Genomic DNA, 14,103 nt, shown 5'->3' with positions numbered 1-14,103 from the left:
ATTATACAACTGATTATTTGTGTGTATGAACGATGTAATAACTGGCCCATCCTCATTGAGAATAAATAGTAATGAAATAGTAATACTATGAGTTCAGTGTGTGTTGTGGTGTGAATCACAAGGCGAAACACAGACAGAGGGGATCGAACATTTATTTACCCTTATTAAAAGTTACAATAAAACCATTAACATCTTCAAACGATAGCAAAATAAAGAGAACCAAAAATATTGGCCAAAACATATTTACAGAGACAGTTTGCAGATAAAAAGCTCACATTTTGTACACAATCCCAACCCCTGCGTCATAAACTCTGAAATGTGAACACTGCAATACTCAAGAAGCTTGAATGTGGTTTTAGCCAGAAAAAGAATCAAAATGCACAAACAAAGACATTGCTCTTTTTCCACCTCCCCTCCTCGATTTTCACTTTTCTATACATGACAAAATACTTGAAATTTGGGGGTAAAACAAAGGAATGTAGAATTCTAAAAATTAATAAGATCTTTTGAGAGGTTTATGTGTCCATATAACAGTCATTTCGAGTGAAGGAGATGTCTGCCCCGCTCCGCAACGGTGACAATTTTTAGATCCCAAAAAAGATGAGAAAGAAAAATAAAATGTTATAGGGCTGCCACGCTGTTAAAAAGGATGCTTCTCCATGAATTGGGAAAATAAGTCAGTATTCCTGATTCGCTCCACATCCAATCCATTACCTTCGCCACACGCCTGTCCCTGTGTGTACCAAGAGGGGGCGACACACGCCGACACTTTCATCATGAGAGGGCCCGGTGAGATTCCGTCTGTCGAAGAACTAATAAAAGGCAGTGAACTGGTGGTTGAATCAGCAAACGTGATATATCCTTTGTCTTCTTTTCTAGTTTTGTTTATAACTTTAAGAACGTGGCACAAGTCTCTCATATATATATTTATATACTTTAATCTTGGAAAATCAGTTCAGGTGCCGTGGTGGGGGCGCAGTCACTCTGCCTTGGCCTCGCCCTCAGAGGCTGCAGGTGTCGTGTCCGGGGTGGGGGCGGCGGCCTCCTCAGCGGGGGCAGCCTCTGTGGGTGGGGCCTCCTCCGCCGCCTTGGTCTCTCCCTCGGGTGCGGCCTCGGCAGCAGGGGCAGCGGCGGCCTCCGCCGCCTCCTCCTCTTTGGCCTCGGCGGCCGGCGTCTCCTCTTTGGTTTCCTTGGCTGCGTGGCCGTTCTCCTCGGGCTTGTCCTCAGTTGTAGGGGAGGTGGCTTCCTCCTTGCCCTCCTCGCTGCCCTTCTTGTTCTTTTTCAGCGAGATGCCCTTGAACTTGAAGGAGTTCTTCAGGGAGAACTTCTTCTTCTTCTTGCCCTCCTTGGCGGCCTCGCCTTCTGCCTTGGCGGCCTCGCCCTCGGCTGCGGGAGCGGGCTCGATGGCATCCCCTGTGCCGTTTTCGCCCTCCTTGGCTGGTTCGGCTGTTCCATTTCCATCAGCAGCAGCCACTTCCCCGTCGGGCTTGGCTGAAACATCACCATTGGTTTTGACATGGCCGTTCTCCTGCAGAGAAGAGGACTCATTAATCAAGGATTAAAATAATCAAACTGGGTCAAAATAAACACATTGCCTCTAGAAATGGAAAATCACTCATGGATAAACTTTAGATGAAATGTGTACAACATTCCAAATAAATCTAAAGAGATCTGGCATATGACAGATTAGCATTAGCCCATTTACTCCAACAGTTAATCCATGTTATACTTGAGGAAAGCTGCTTGCCCTGACAGTGGTTCAGGCGAGGGTGGGGGGATTCAACAGCTGTTTGCATGACACTAAGCAGACACATGGGGGCAGTAGTGCTCCATCTAAACGTCAACACAGCCAGCAAGTTAGGGAACAAAGGAATCCCCATGAAACCTGCTTTCTGCTCTCATCCGAGAGCTGCAGCTCACATCTACCACAGCTCAGTGTGGCCAGAATACAGCCAGCAGTCATGACACAGACAAAGGCAGTGTCAGCACAGGAGTCATATTCAATTAATCGACTGCACCCATAATGAGGGAAGAGGAGTCTATAAGTCAGTCAAGTTCATCATAAATCCATCTTCTGATTTAGGATCAGACTCAAACAACTTCCCCAACTAATCGGTCGGTCATGTAAGCATATTTTATAACGTCTGCGTTTAACGGAGTCGAACTATATGAAATAAATGTTCAATATTGAAGGCATCGGGGATTTGAACCCGCGCCCGTCCGCGCTTTGTCTGCCACTCCGCAAAATGCGCCTCCAGCAGAGCGCATTTGCATCCGTTGCACCGTTTGATTCTCGTCTTTTGTTCGACGTGAGAGCGACTACAGCCAACTCATGACAGAGAACACGGTCCAAACACACATTTCGACCCGTATCTGTTGTTTTTGTATGTAATTTGCGGGTAAATTGCCCCCCTGGGAGCAGCGGGCTGAATTAACAAAGAAAGGCTGGTCTGGTGCGCGCTGAGCGGGGACGAGCATGGCCACTCGACGGCTGCTCTGCTGGAGGTCCGCTGGATTTAAACAACCTGTTATAATTTCATTCAAACTGCGCTACAGAATAGTTTTGATGACTGAATCTGCTCTTGATGAGTGAGTGAGAGCAACAGCTAGTCTCCCATCGCAGCCCCCTCTTTGCCCCACCGTGGCACCCATGCTGCCAGTGGGCGTTGGGTGCCATGTGGCTCCCCGCTGATGCTCGGCATGTCAGGCCTACTTTACTCACCTGGCCGTTGGCTTTGGCTGCAGCAGGGTCGGCAGCGGCTTTCCCCTCCACAGCTACTCCACCCTTGGATGCCTGGGATCCCATTTTTTTCCTTTAGGTGTTCTGAACAAAAAAGAAAATCGAAAAAGAAAAACCTCGAGGAGTTTTTGAGATTTAAAAATCCAGATCTAGGATGGGTAAGATCTTGCCAAAGAGGTGAAAAATCCGACCGGATCTCCTTCTCCCGAGCTGGGTTTGGATATGAGAAGATCCCACTTTAGTGAGTGCGGACCCCACGGCGGCTGAGCTCAAATTAAAGGATGTCGGTGATGAGGCTGTGAGTATTTCAACCGCGCCTCAAAATCGACCGGAGTCTCCTCCCATGGGCGTGGCAGCCGGGCTTTGTCCAATGTGCAGTCGGGGGACGGGCCTCCTTCACCCCCTGCCTGTCACTGCAACAGTCTGCTGCTCAACTGGATGCTCAGCAAGACTTTTTCCACTGTTTCACATATCTGGAAGATTTTGGGGCATTTTGAACTTTTAAAACTTTGTTCATTTACTTGCTCAGCACTTGTTGCAAGAAACTAAGATTGTATTTTAATCTGAGAAATAATCATAATCATGACGTGAAGTATAAAATATGTTGATGCCATAATGAACAAACAATGTCATAAATATTATAAATTATGCTATAAATGCAGTGGTGAAGACATCATGAACACCATAGAGGAATTTTATCATCAGATCAGTGGCTCCAAACTTAATGGTCGGGACCCCAAAGGAGAAATAAAAGTGTTTTTGCAATGAAAATGTAATGAAATGAGTTTTCCCCCAAATAGACTGGGAATGGAAAATTACTTTTAAGATTAAGTACTTATATTCAACATATAGACTATCTACACTGATGATAAGGAGTTATGAAGTCAAAACTATGAGCAATAACACTGAAATCACAACAAACAACCAAACTAAAGGTACTTTGACGGTGAATTGTGTCCAGAGAATATCAGTAAACGGAGTCCTGTGTAACATGTTGAACTATCTTACAAAGAATTTCTTATTGCTTAAAATACATGAACCTCCCAGCTGCAGAAAAATGTAATTATTGTTGGCACTGCTTGGTGTTTTTTTGGTATAAAGTGTTAAAAAGATGTGGTGATTATTCTAATTTTATGATTTCCAGACTCTACTCACTGGTCAATGCATTCTTATCAAATTCAAAAGCAATAGAACCACTTGAATAAGTTTAGGGTTGAAAAAATAATACACTATTATTACATAAACAATAATAACAGGGTTAAAGTTTGGGGTTTGTTTGATACATCCAACTCTCATGTGTCCATTTCATGAGCGTCTAATGTTGCCATGCATTGGAGTTAATGGAGCGCCTGGTGCGTCTCATACATACGTCAAAGGGAGCCTTGTGCATTGGTACCACGAGGGCAGAGAGCCGTGTCAAAGTGTCAGTATCTGAGGAGCTGCATTGTTTCCTCGCACGTACACTTTGTATGAAGATAACATCAACCGCTTTTGAAGGTTTAACATTCTCAATCGCAGTTTCAATGACCTCCTTTTGCCAAAAAAACCCTCAGATGATCATGCTGTTCAGATCTTTTTGTACAGAAAACACTAGTTGAATTAGTGCTCAAGAATTCATTAATGGCCTCTGCCGTATTTTGAGTGACAGGCCCGGCTTTCCAAGAGTAAACTCGTTACATAACACACAGGCAGCTCTGCACTCTGGAGACCTTGCGATGGCACTGGGGCTGCTTTGTCACCGACACAGACAGGGAGACAGTGAATCAGCCTGTCAGCCAGTAATGAGGTCTCTTGGCCAGACGAGTGGATCCCACGATCGCAGCAATGACACTGCATTTTTTGGGGAGCCCAGAGCTGATGGGTTCCTCTTGTGATCCAGCGGGGTCAGGGGTCATATGTTTTAAGCTGAGTTATGAAAGCTAGTGGACTTCTGGCCAGTCATTAGACAGGGTCATACATGCGTTTATATATGCCAGCTGCTTCGTTTTCAAGCCGTTACTCTTAATTGTGGCAACCTTAACCAAATTATCCTTTCTTTCCCATAAAAAGACCCTCATTTATCCCACGGATGAACCCATGTTAACAAAATGGCGCTCTGTCCTCTTGTCATCTTTATGGGACTTCATTAAGTTGAATTTATGATTTCCTCTTATTAATGTCCCGTATTCTTCTGAGGAGTCCCTTTATAGTTCCATATGTCGCTCTCTCTCTCCTCGCCTTCATATCTTTGTTTCCAGCGATGGCACACAGAACGACCCCCTCCACACATACACCCACTCTCACAAACATGTCACAACCGTGGTATGCGAGGCATGCATCCGCCACCCAGAGAATGATCTCCATCCATTCAGCGGGCTGAGCTTCCCACAGTGGAATACACCCTCAGGGGTTCACAATATGCTCCCCACACCCCCGCATAACCAACCACCACCGCTCCATACATTCTCACAAACTGAGTCAAGAAGGAGAACAACATGTTTAAAAGATGTATTTAACCCCTCCCGCCCCTCATCGCACCATCCAGTACACGCATAGCTCAATCATGGCTTAGGAATTCCTCATCGCTCTCTGATGTGGGACGTCTGAAACGGGTCCTAGTACTGAGGAGGTCTATACATTAAGGTTGTCCGATTTCAAAGGGATGTTTCTGGTTTGATCAGCACAAGAAAGAGATGTTTTCACAGCAGGGCATCTAAGGCCCTATAGAGAGACTTGGTTAACCTCAGGTTTGTCACTCAGACACTTTAAGCCAGAGTGATATCTTTATAGATGCGGGACATGTTAGGTTTTCTCCATTTTGACTTCGTATTTCTTACACTAAAACATCTTAAAATAAAATCTAATATATATGTTTCTTAAAAAAACTGAACCAGAACAAAAAAAACACAATAAAATCTTTCTTAAAGGAAAAAAACTGAGAGATGCATTGCTGAGAAAGACAAATATAGACTTTCCTTCTAGTTTGAACTATGACTGTCATTGTGAGTAGGCCTACTTCAATTTGTTGAAGACCTTCATTCTTTGTGATTGTTGTAAACAACAAAACATAAACAGCAAACTGCTTACTGATACTTCTGTAACATCAGTTGCTCATTTTGTGTGTTTCTCTATCAGCAATTCAGTGTTGACAGTAAACTAGAGGCAGCTGGACCATAGACCCAGCAGTGCTGCTGACCATCATCTCATTTTCTGTTACCAGACTAGCATGAAAACATGATGGAATTAGCATGATAGCTAGCTAACTAGCCAGCCAATAAACAACTACATGCTTTTTCCACAAAATCTTGTGGGAAGTGTAAGAAAGGGCACTGCTATTGCTAGATGAGTGACAATTTTGTTCAGCTCATTTTCTGTAACCAGTGCAGTATAAAAGTATGGTGGAATTAGCAAGCTAATGAGCTTCCCAGCTGCTAAAGTAAAATTTAACAATTTAATGCTTCATTCACAGCATAGCAAAGCACATATCTCCAAGACTTTTGCTCATTTTTGTAACCTGTGTAGCATGAAAGCATGGTGGAATTAGCAAGCTAGCCAGCTAACTAACTAATCAGCTGCTGTTGAAATGGCCGTTTTGGAGCAGTTTTGGTTGTGGAACAGCCTAGCTGTATGACACAAGCCTTATAACTTGCTCAAATAAGATATTTTAAGATGGTAGAAATTATATTCAGCTTCAAAAGAGCTGCAAGTTCGACTGGAAGTCGGGAATTGTTGTTGTTAACAAGATTATATTGCTAGTTGCATTGATGTAAACTGGTAGACTTTAGGAATGTTGCACACTGACACACTTTTCTCTCATCTCGTCACACATCTTTGATCTGAACCAGGGTTTACACAGCCATGCTAGCCGATTCCTGTCTTTATTATAAGCTAAGCTAAGCTAACCAATTTCTGGCTCCAGCTACATATTTAGGCTAGCATACAGGCATGAGAGTGGTATGAATTTTCTCGTTTAACTTTGATCAAGGAGGTGAATACAAGTATTTAAACATTTTCTACATTAGTGCAGATACAAACGTAATTGTAAACTTATTTAATTAGCACACACACTTGTAGTACACTTGTTGCGATGATGACCAGGCCTGTATCCTTGAGAGAAATTAGATTGTGGCTGTAAGACCTTCTCCGTCCTCGCCTGCGTACTTATTTCTGTCACGTTTAACATGGTGCTTCTTCTCCTCTTCACACACTTTTCCATCTCCGAGCTAGTCAATGCTCCTGTTTGTGCACTTGCCCATTTTTCATGCCCTGACACAGGATGAGCTCTCAAATCCCGCTAAAAGCCTCCATTGTCTCTCTCTCGGTGAGCCAACTGATGAGCATCACAAGTAGAAAGAGAGAGAGAGGGGAAAAGAGAGATGAGGACTGGAGCGGGGGAGAAGAATCAGAAACATGTCTCTGGGGTTCCTTTTGCTTCAGGGAGGAGAAAAGTTATCTTTACGACAGTCACCTTGAACACATTACTTGAGCATATCAGCGTGATGAATATGTCATTTCCCAGGGTTCCTCTGTTCATCAGCTATTCATGCATACACAATCACAAAAACTAGAGTGCAGGCTGTTTCCTGTGTGTTTCCTATGTGAGACATTGAATTTGTTGCACTTCTGCACAGCTAATGGCCCATATACCCCATGCAATGTCATCCTGTGCACAGTCATATAATAACTTTTATAATATCACAAAATGTGAGGAAATTATGGGATTGGAAGGGATTATATATATATATATATATATATATATATATATATATGTATATATAACTACAACACAGCTTCAAAACATTTCACTTCAATGTAACATATCGGCTCAAAAGTGGGATCCAAGCAAAGATGTAAATTAGAGTTTACGTGTCTGATTTAGTCTGGTGCAAACAGAGCATTTGCATTGCCAAGCACCTAATTACAAGGAGAATCAGGTGCACAGCCCTCTTCAATGCCATGAATAGGGGTGCGTAGACTTAAAAGAAAGCCCTTTGTAATGCTAATTAATTCGATCAACTGGCTTATTGACTGCAAAAAGGCCCTCGCCAGCAGGCAACCACAAAGCTGCACATGGCAGCCATCTTGGCCGGGTGCTTGTGCAGATGAATCTGTCTGTCGGGCTCTGGCAGGGGCTGTCCGAGGAGAAAGAGGAGGAGGAAGGGATAGTAAGTAAGTGGATGTCCGATGCTCAGCCGAGCTTGTGTGTTTGACTCACCTCATTGATAAAACAGTTGTTCGTATCAACCTCTAAAAACCAACAGTAATCATGTTGATGTGTGTAGATTTCCCTCCTCCCCCTCCTCTTTCTGCCTCTCTGTGCCTAAGGTGGCAGACATGACGAGACACACCCCTCCCTACATTTTTTTTCGTGCGTGCAGACATGCCACAGAGCTGGTTACCATGGAAACTACTGCTTCCATCGACGTCTCCGGTCTGATATTACCGGGGGTTCGGTGGGAATCCAGTCAAGAGGATATGGCTTTGGCGTTGTTTTTGTTCGCCTTATCATCCCTGGCTTATTTATTTAAGATGACTTTGACTCCCACAATTTATGCGGCCGAGACTCTGAACCTCTGTGACCGCAGGGAAATGAAGCGTGGTTTCCTTTTAACCTTTACCCTCGCCATTTCCCCGTCAAACACAATTATTTTTCTCTTCCCCATCAAAAATTCTTTACTCAGTTTTTCCCCTCTCCCCATGGCATCAAGTCTTGGCCCGTTATCTGCAAAATTCACCCAGTGGTGCTTTGTTTCCATCTGCCGTGATAACATGTGGGCCCAGGTAAGAATGCAGCGAGGGATAAAACAGATGGCGAGACAAGCGAAAGGACAGGGTGAGGGGTTAAGAAGCACAGAGAGAGTGAAGCAGAGGCAGAAGATAGAGGCATGTGTGCGTGTGTGTGCATGTGTCAGACGGGGCGTACAGTAGTAAGGCAGCTCATCTTCACTGCCAACGGCACTGCGGCGTTACTAGGTCAGTGTGCCATCATCTCATTCATCATTATCACAGCCTGCTCTTCCTCCTCCGCTCTCCCTCTTCATCCCTCCCACGCTTTCTTCCAGTCGCTCTCGTCTTCCCACAGTGGAAGAAACGGCGAGCTTTGGAGACAGAAGGGAACCCAAACACACTCGAGACATTCAGTGTTGCTGAAACATAATTTATGAGTAAAAACGACATCTGTCCTCTTGGTTGTTTTTGTAAAGATCACCGTCTGCTATGACAATCCTGAGTATTAGGAAGGAAGCTAAATCCTCTTCCTTTCATCAGTAAACAACACAATTGTGCATCTCAGATGAGATCAATAACACTCATATATATAGTTGCTGCTGTATAAGTATGTAAGTAAAATAAAGGTTAAAAAAGGGAGCTATACAAATATACAACAACAATATAAAATACGAATCAAGTCTCAAGTAAATAGAGATATGTACAAATAGAAATATGGAAATATAGAAACACATTTGAAATAAATAGAGATATGTACAAATATGTATATATGTACCAACAGAGTCAGTGACGAATTTAATTTTTGCACAGGATTTCTATAGAAAGTCCCTATTGCACAGCTTAATTATTATAAATAAAGGTAGGAGTTATCAAGGAAGAAAAGCTAGTTAGGTTAGCTCTTTCAAAGCTAACAAAATGAGCGTACCATGACCTTTAAAGGGGAACACCACATAAATGAAGAATTCCTGTAAGTTCCTTTCTCACTAAGGAAGAAACGAGAAGTAAGTCTCAAACTTGTATAGTCATCAAGTATAAAGTTTGGAGCTGCTCATAGACAGGGAATGGGAGACGGAAATTACCTTTTTTCAATTGTACTGATATCAGTTTCGTGTCTATAACAATTCACAATTTGTTGTCTACAGAGAAGTTACACACTCGATACTTGATGACATCACAATTCTCCGTCCACACAAGCATTTTAGAACCATATCAGATTCATCTTTGTTCATATTAACGCGGCTGAAAACCCATCACATGATCATTCACGTACAGTGGGCTTGTGTGTGTTGGTGTAAACAGGAAGCACACTGTCTGGTGTCACTCTCCTGTTGAAAGTCCAGAGAATACTACAGAGGAAATGGTGAAAAGTACGACCGGAGACTTCTTAGCCTGGATAAACAAAAAGGTGGAACTGATACAGAAAGTAAGATGTGAGTATAGGGCAGAAAAAGCAGAAATTATAGATTGGGAGTCATTGCAAAGCAAATACAGCAACATATTAGAGCAGTATTCTCCGAAGAAGCCTTGGCAATAGGAAAGAAGTACACAAGAAGGATGAATTATCATTATCATTGTTTCCAAAAACCTCCCCTTCAGAGTAAAATGCAAGTTTTCAAAATAAAACTGGAGTTTTCAAAATAAAACTCCAAAAGTCTCCATTTTAGAGGATCAGAAACAACTCGAAAGGACTCTACAAAGGAAGCAAATGTTGTGCTTAAAGACTGAAAGCACCTCTGAATGACCTGTCAATATCAAAAAGTGATTTATTAGATACATGTCTGTCAAAAAGAGTCCCATAGACACACAGAAATCAATTACCCATGGTGAATTCAGTTTAATGATCAGTTTAATTAAAATACGAGCACAGACAGCATGGCACACTTCGGACCAATAAAACATAATGGGCTATGTTTCACGACAGCTTTGCATTCCTGCATATTAGAGGCGGGCCGGAGTGATATCAGGCTGCACAGATAGCTCCCCTGCTGCTCAGTAATAGCTGGCAGCAGAAGTGTGTTTGTTTGGTATACACAAAGACATATATACGACAACAACCACTTGCGTGCAGCTACATGCAAATACACTTACACCCCACCATCCACACACACACACACACACACACACACACACACACACACACACACACAGAGTCATTAGCTCAGTTCTGGGTTGTCTGCTAACTAGGGCTTTTTTTTGGTCAATCTGTGAGATCATCACTCTCTCTGAGCCCCCATCAGTCCTTTCCTTTCGCCCGGCTCCTCAAACCCCCACTGCTCCTCCTCCTCTACCATCTTCATTGTGATGCAGATTTAAGGATCGGATGGGGGATGGGAGCAGGGGGGGAGGGGTGAAGGAGAGAAGAGAGAGGCTGTGGTTGGTGTTAAGTATGACCTGGCAGCCCTGCTGTGCCTCAGCGGGCGGTCCGGCGTGGGCTGGGGGGAGGGGAGCCCGAGAGAGGGAGAGACACAGTGAAAAGAGAGAGCTTTGGGGGGTTATCCCCCCCAGCCTGTATACATGACTCAGACATCAGATATCAACATCTCAACCTCTTGAAATAAAAGATGGCAGACGCGCCACTCGTATCTTCATTCAACATAATCTCATCCAGGAGTGGAACAGAGGAGAATAGGATGTTCGATGGTGTCCTGTCTAGACATAATGAGCTTAATGTCACTGAGGTCATGTTGTTGTTCCCACTGTCATACACTAATACCATGTCACACTAACTGGAAAATTAATCATAATTTGCAAAATGTATCAATGGGTGTATTTATCTGAGTGGAGGCAGTAAAGCCATCAGTGAAACATTACTAATGTGCCCACACAGTCTGTTCAGCTGTTGTGTTGTGTGAGGGGTTGTGGTAAGTTTGGGTTTTTCTGCAAGTATGTCACGGTGTAATCACAGTGTGTGTGTGTGTGTGTGTGTGTCTGTGTGTGTGTGCATTTGGGGTCTGTCTCGTTCTTATGTCTGCAGCTTAAACTATGGACACGCTCACAACAGCTGTCGAAGAAATCAAACCTTACGGAGTGCCTGCCATCCCATGTAAAGCAGTGCTGCCAGATCTCGTCAGAGAAACAAAGAAGCAGATCTATGGAAACAAGCTCAAAGGAAGCAGCTTTACAAAATACACAAATACTGCAACTTGGATCATATATTTAGTATATGCAGTAATTACTATAATTTAACACTTTTCTTTTTTACTCTAAAGAAGCTGAAACATAACCAACTGGCCAACAAACAATGAATGAAAATGAAAGTTAAGAGGTTGTATGTAACAAACTGTATTAGTAATTATATCAGTGAAGGTAAAACAGATTTCTTTTTGGCCTTTTAAACAATCATATCAAATATGACATATCCTCAGCCACTGACTGACAGCTCAGGTAGTGTAGAGGAAAACAAACTTGTCAGTGAACGCTGCTGCATTTCTTTTATCTGTGCTGACATGTTGAATAAGATCAGCCTGATGTGAAGATATTTCTCACTTAACAGAATCTAAATACTCTTTTGAATTGCCCCAGACTTTAGTTTGAATCCAGTCTGTTTGTCCCACTCTTTGTTGATGTTTTTTTGTATTTCAGCTAGCTCACACAACATGACTTAAACCCTGGTCTTCTCCTTCGTCCATCATTTGAAGATTCATTTGAATCAGCAACTGTGTGTGAGGGCTGATACCACCTTATGTTAGCCAGATTCAATCTCTTACAACTTCTTAGCTATAGGTATGTTTCCACTATAGTCAAATACCCGGAATGAGGCTGGTCTCCCTCGCCGAAATGCCGCTAATTTGAATGTGAGCTGCTCCTAGCGGCCGTTTGACCGGCTGTTTTTTGGCCCTGTCGAAGAGCAGGGACATCTTTCTCCCCTGAAATGGCCTGGTTGCTGATTGGATAGAATGCTAAGCGGGATGTGACGTAGTACTCGACGCCACAACAACATGCTCCACTTTTAAAAGCCGGCGAAATAGTGAGTAGTCACAACAATAATAATACTCTCGTCCATAATGATCGCCACCATGTGCATGAACACAGCGACAAGAAACACAGTAAGCTCTGCTCCTTCCATCTTGGCGTCTCCTTCCTTATCGTTTACCTTTGGTGCATCTCCCGTGTTAAATCCAACCATGCGACAATTGAAAAACCATACGTCACCTCCTGAGTCTCGTAAATCCCTCTGGGGCCTTATTTTGTAATGGAGACACGCTGAGTGAACGGCCATTTGAGAGGGCGTGGCCTGAGACTTTCCCAGTGGCCACTTTTTACCCTAATGGAAACGCGCCTTATGTCACATACACCAATCAACCCAATCTACATAATAAAACATTTGCATTTTAATGTTAACTTTCTGAGGACAAAAGATATGTTGCAACCCAATCTCCAGCTTAAATTATTTTTCAATACTGATTACATTTTAAAGTGTTCATGTCTCATTAAATGTCATATAAAATGGCCATTATCAGGACTTGGCATTATCTTCGACTTGACATGACTTGTGACTTGGAGCAAATTACTTATATATAGAGCAAGCCCAAAATACGCAAATACACTTTGGTTTCAAAGCCCCCCAAAAAACACAACATGACTACCAGAATTCATAAGATAATACCAAAAAACAAGCCCCAAATCACTTGTTACAAGCGAACTGAGCAACTCTGACCCCAATTCTTCTACCCTACACACACACACACACACACACACACACACACACACACACAGAATGGAGGGCAGAGATGGTAGAGAGCAGTCGATACTCGGCCATTGTGTTTTAATGAGCCATGTGTGGGATGGATTCATTGACTCTGGAGCTCTTTTTGTGCTGGAAAAAAGGCAGCCAGCTCACTTCTGTTGTTGACTCCTCATCCCCCATTTGATTACACTGAACTGCACTCCGAACAAGTAACAACAAAGTAGTGCACAGTTACACGTCTGCTTCAATTAGGGGAAGAGCACTGCCAATGTGTTCACACAGACATTTATTATAATAACATTTGTTGCTTTAATTCCCTGGCTCTGCTCTGCAGGGATCTGACTGCAGGTTACAGAAACAGAGTCAGTGGCACATAAGGAAACTGGATGTTCGCCAAAAGGATGCAGGTCCTCCTGCCAAGGGATGGCCTTCACACTCAACTCAACTCAGTAGGTTTTTTTTGTGTAATTCACTCAGCTTTGGCGTGATTCATTATTCGGTTGTCATTTTGCTCCAGTTTTCCAGTTTCTCCATCTGCCATTGCAGCTGTGTTGTCATGGAGCATCATTGCAGTGTGTTGCGCTTGTTTTGCGACTGACCTATTTATAACCCACCCCTTCAATCTCTTGCCCCCAATTCCCTCCCTCGTCCTCCTCCACTTTATCAAAACACGTTACGTAAAAACAGCTCCCTTTGAACTGGCACTGGGTTGTCACTGTGGTATGAACATTTTTGTGAGTTATTAAATAATTCAGAAGACGGGTTGAGGTTTGGACTCTGGGTTATTTCAATTTCACTCTTGAGAGATATTCTTAGCTCAAACGTGTCCTCGCCGAGACAGGTAACTTCAGTGTCATATTTATTTGAAATATTCATCATCATCATGAAACGGCTCGAGCATTTTCATCTTCCATAATGTGATATATGTCTGAGTGAAATGCACCCATCTACATTGTCACATCATGAGATC

General features: G+C 43.1%; 1 protein-coding gene across 1 annotated transcript; it reads right to left on the bottom strand.

The window, feature by feature from the left end:
* Positions 1-136: 136 nt before the first annotated feature.
* marcksl1a (MARCKS-like 1a) lies at positions 137-3,020 on the bottom strand. Its single transcript, XM_059354045.1, has 2 exons — positions 2,723-3,020; positions 137-1,528 (listed from the first exon to the last, which is right to left on the bottom strand). Exons 1-2 carry the CDS (start codon positions 2,804-2,806, stop codon positions 980-982), a joined length of 633 nt encoding a protein of 210 aa, XP_059210028.1. The 5' UTR covers positions 2,807-3,020; the 3' UTR covers positions 137-979.
* Between the last annotated feature and the right edge of the window lie 11,083 nt (positions 3,021-14,103).

The sequence above is a fragment of the Centropristis striata genome, chromosome 16 (genome assembly GCF_030273125.1).
Source record: "Centropristis striata isolate RG_2023a ecotype Rhode Island chromosome 16, C.striata_1.0, whole genome shotgun sequence".
Lineage (NCBI taxonomy): Eukaryota > Metazoa > Chordata > Actinopteri > Perciformes > Serranidae > Centropristis > Centropristis striata.
The sequence above is the reverse complement of the archived record's forward strand: the minus strand, read 5'-3'. Positions and strand labels throughout refer to the sequence as shown.